This window comes from Salvelinus sp. IW2-2015, linkage group LG24 (genome assembly GCF_002910315.2).
Source record: "Salvelinus sp. IW2-2015 linkage group LG24, ASM291031v2, whole genome shotgun sequence".
NCBI lineage: Eukaryota > Metazoa > Chordata > Actinopteri > Salmoniformes > Salmonidae > Salvelinus > Salvelinus sp. IW2-2015.
The window spans coordinates 241864-246279 of NC_036864.1; the positions used below are offsets into that span (position 1 = coordinate 241864).

The window sequence follows — 4416 nt, forward strand, 5'->3', positions numbered from 1 at the left end:
ACACAGCGCAAAGCCTCCAGACAAGAGATCCTTGGGCGTCTCATACTATGAGAAAGTAGTACGTGTATACATATCATTATATCTGAGAAATTACACAATGGATATTTTTATATTGTATAAATCATCATATTAATTCCTCTATCTCTATATTTCAATTAATCATTGCCGGATATAACGACAAATTCCAGGAAAATACCGAGTAGTCTTTCGGGGCGGAGGGATACAACCATCCTCCACTCGTTAAAAACATTGGCGTTATTGAAAAGGTAGGGAAAGACCGTGACAAAGCTCAGACAGCAAATACATTCCGTAATATCGACACAGTCTTTTGGACTTCTTACCATCTTCTGCGATTTCTACTAGATAATAATTAACCGCTCTGCAAGTGTACTGTTTTCAGTACTTCAAGAAAACGGTCATCTTCAAAGTGATGAATTAAGATACAGGATTCTCGTTTCTAATCTGAAAAGGACGATGCGGCATTTTATTTGAGACATCGACGGGGCGGGTGGAGTTGGCACACTGGATTTATTAGCTAGCCGCTACCAGCGCTAACCTTTTCAGTCATATTTACATACGATTGGATCAGAATCTACCTTTTCAGATAAACAAGAATTTAGTTAGTCTTCCGTTCGAATATGTTGTTGTCAAAGTTTGGCTCATTCTCGCACATTTGCCACCCTTCGAGCATGGACCATTTACCGGTGAAAATACAGCTCCAGCCAGGTATGATTCGAACCCGCTGTCATTCTTCGTGCTTTACATAGCCGGAAAGATGGACTGTTTATTGAACTAGATTTATCTTAGTCATTCATGCTTCCAATAATGAAACAATTGTATTTTACTGACTAACTCTAAAATCCTTACATGGAACTATTTAAATGGCTTCGTACTGTCGATATGCACGCCAACTGTGATTAACATAGCTAACGTTAGTCAACAGCTGCGATTCGATTGCCTATCTTGCACTGTGAAAGACGAGACTGTCGTGTATGCTTATCTGCTCTCAATTTGATGTTTCTCCAGTTAAAGTGGAAAAGGAGCCGTTCGAAAAGGTTTACACCGTGGGATCGGTGCTGGGCAGCGGTGGATTCGGCACAGTCTACGCCGGTAGTCGGCTCTCGGATGACGCACTGGTAAGAATAGGAGTGCTTTGATCTTGGCACATGGCGCCATCAAGGCATCTCATAGTTATTTACTAACTTCGTTGTATCTAATGTGTATTTTGTTTTTCTCTCGAAATTAGGTCGCAGTGAAACATGTGCCGAAGGAGCGGGTGACCGAATGGGGTACTATTGTAAGTATCACCACTCCGGTTTGTTTAGGTTTTTCACCCATGTCAGTTGTTTTTTGATAATTGAATCGATTCTAGGTCACTCAACTCATTTGTGATTTCATATTTTCTTCCAGAATGGTGTGATGGTGCCTTTGGAGATTATTTTATTGAAGAAAGTCAGTTCGTCGTTTCGGGGGGTTATACAACTCCTGGATTGGTATGAGCGACCAGACGGCTGGTTGATTGTTATGGAACGACCGGAGCTGGTCAAGGATCTTTTCGATTTCATAACGGAGAAGGGCGCTTTGGATGAGGAGACAGCAAGGGGATTTTTCCGTCAGGTTTTGGAGGCTGTCCGCCACTGCTACAGCAGCGGGGTAGTTCACAGAGATATCAAAGATGAAAATCTGCTTGTAGACCTACGCACTGGGGAGCTCACGCTTATTGACTTTGGTTCAGGGGCGATTCTCAAGGACACGGTCTACACTGACTTTGACGGTATGTACTCTACCCAATGCGTTGCCAGCAGTGGCTTCGTATTTTCTGGGTTTGATGTGTTTTTGAAGGTGCGTTATAGTCTGTACTGACCCATGACTTGCTTTCAGCTATATTTGTTTGTTTTAGTATAGATACCTACTCGCCTTATTAGATCATCTGATGATATAATACCCCTCCCCCCCTTTCTCTGTATTGGCCGGCGTGTCCACAGACGCTTGTGACGCAGTGGTTTGTTTTTGGTACCTCATAGTTTTCCGGCGGGTGGTGATGTTATCAGCAATGTTTATAGGTCGATCCTTATTCATTTTGATTATCCCTATGTAGTTAATTTCAAGTACCTTTTATAAATGTCATATTAGTCAATAATTTAACACATTAGTGTAGTAAAATAGGTTATTGTTATATGTTGATAATTGTCTGTGTTCTGTTAAGAAACGCTCACTTCAAAGCCTTTAGGTAATGGCTATTGGGCCAGCTGCCACGTAACATCTGTTTGTTGTGAAACCTGAGCTTGGGCTGATTCATGTCACGTGGTGGCTCACATTGCGCACTCGAGTTTGTGTTTGGTATCCAAGTTACTCATGCCTGGAGGGAGGGGAGTGAGGCAGGTCACCCAGTTTCATAGAGATTTGTTGTGGAAAAGAAAAAGCCATTATTACACTAGTATAACATCCTTGTTTTAGATGGAATTACACTTGCCTTGTTCTGCCTTTTTATAGAGACATTATCTGACTATTTTTAAATATCCATCATTTATAATCTTTCCAAATCATACAGTATTGCAATATAGGCCTATTTATAGGCCTATTTATATTATTGTTGTCACATGAAATGTCCCAAATAAACAGTTTTGATGCTATTATAGAAGTTAAGAAGTCACTAATCAGCCTTTTCTTCTCCAGGTACAAGAGTATATAGTCCGCCAGAGTGGATCCGCTTCCATAGATACCACGGGCGCTCGGCTACGGTGTGGTCGCTAGGGGTGCTGCTGTACGACATGGTCTGTGGAGACATCCCCTTTGAGCAAGACGAGGAAATCCTCCAGGGGAGACTGTACTTCAGGAGGAGAGTGTCTAATGGTGTGTACTAACTCCATTAGTCAACCTACAATCATAAAAACACATTTCTAAGTCTTAAAACATATTTCTTAACACTATTTTATATTTAATTTCTTCCCTCCATCTCCCTCTTGTCACACAAAATAAAATACTAATCCATGTTTTCCCCATTTCTCTCCCTCTTTCCAGAGTGCCAGCAGCTGATCAAGTGGTGCCTGTCGCTACGGCCGTCAGACAGGCCTACTCTAGAACAGATCCTGGACCACCCGTGGATGCGCTTGGCTGGGGAAGTGTCGATGTCCTCCAAGCCTGAGGATGGGGACATCCGGCTGAGGACCATCGACACGGACACATCTAGCACAAGCTCCAGCAAGGAGAGCCTATGAAAGAGAGAAGAGGGGATGAGAGGAGAAAAGAGTGAATGGACATGAGGGGGGGGGTTAACTGGACTTAAAAGGGCTCTGGTCCTTATGCCCCACCATGGCTTTGGCTGGCAGAATTATTTTTGGTTTCCTTTTGTAGGGAATTATTATAATTTATTATGGTTTGTTCTTCCTTTATCTTTTGTTTATTTTTTATAACTCATGAATTGTTTCCTAATGTGGAACATTTGCTGTTTGGGCGGTCTTTACCAGTGACTATTTATTTAGTACTTTATTATTTTCTAATTTGTTATAACAAGGCTGATTTTATGCATCTGGTTTAAAGCCCCTTATTCAGACAGACATAGCTGCTCTCATAGAGCTTGGAGAATGCTTTATATTTCAATGTTTTTGATTTGGAGTGCCTTTTTTGAAAGCTGCTTCTCGGGGGGGCTTTTGTCATAACTTTTTGTTGTTATAACCCTTTCGGGCTGGTTTGTTTGTACGTATCCCACCCTGTCATGATGGAGATTAGTTGTCTTCCTCCACGACAGTGTGGTAAACTACACCACCCAGCATTCTTAGGGATCATAAAATAGGGGATGAAGGCGGGAGTTGACTGTTGACCATGGAATACTTGAAATGCAACCCACTCACACTGCGCCCCCTTACTAAGCTGCTCACTCATACTACAGCCTCGAGTTGTTTGGATTTCTCAAAATTGGATCCTTTCATTTCTGAATGTGTATTAAAACTACATTATCTGTGTGTTTAGCCCCTTGGAAATGTATTTTAATTGAATGTTTTGCCTTTCCCCCATCTCACTACTGGCACTACATTGCTCTTGCCCTGGACTGGTGTATCATGGCTTAAGTGTGAAATGCACAATCAATGCAATATTCATGGTCTCGGTTATGTCTTTTACTATACAAATATTGTGCAGTTTTTTTTATTTTTTATCCCATGCTGTTAATTTATTCAGAATGTGTAGACATTCCACTCTTTAGGCTCATTTTATTTATTGTAGATGTTTAAGAGGTGAGAAATCCCAGAATTTGCATATCTTTACATGGCCTTTTGTTTTGCATTCCTGTAATGATATTTTTACACTTCAACATAATTTTAATTTTTTTTAGATTGTGGATGGATGCACTGAAGTTGTCGAAAGGGAATTAAAACAAGGTTTACTTAAATTTGGAAGAGCTACGAATGTGATTGAACT

At 41.0% G+C, this 4416-nt stretch overlaps 1 protein-coding gene across 1 annotated transcript; it reads left to right on the forward strand.

The window, feature by feature from the left end:
* The first annotated feature begins 267 nt into the window (after positions 1 to 267).
* Positions 268 to 3995, forward strand: LOC111951489 (serine/threonine-protein kinase pim-3). The gene is made up of 6 exons (XM_023969616.3): positions 268 to 726; positions 1027 to 1136; positions 1247 to 1297; positions 1411 to 1774; positions 2677 to 2853; positions 3022 to 3995. The coding sequence occupies exons 1-6, from the start codon at positions 639 to 641 to the stop codon at positions 3216 to 3218; spliced, it is 987 nt and encodes a 328-aa protein (XP_023825384.1). The 5' UTR covers positions 268 to 638; the 3' UTR covers positions 3219 to 3995.
* The last annotated feature ends 421 nt before the right edge of the window (positions 3996 to 4416 follow it).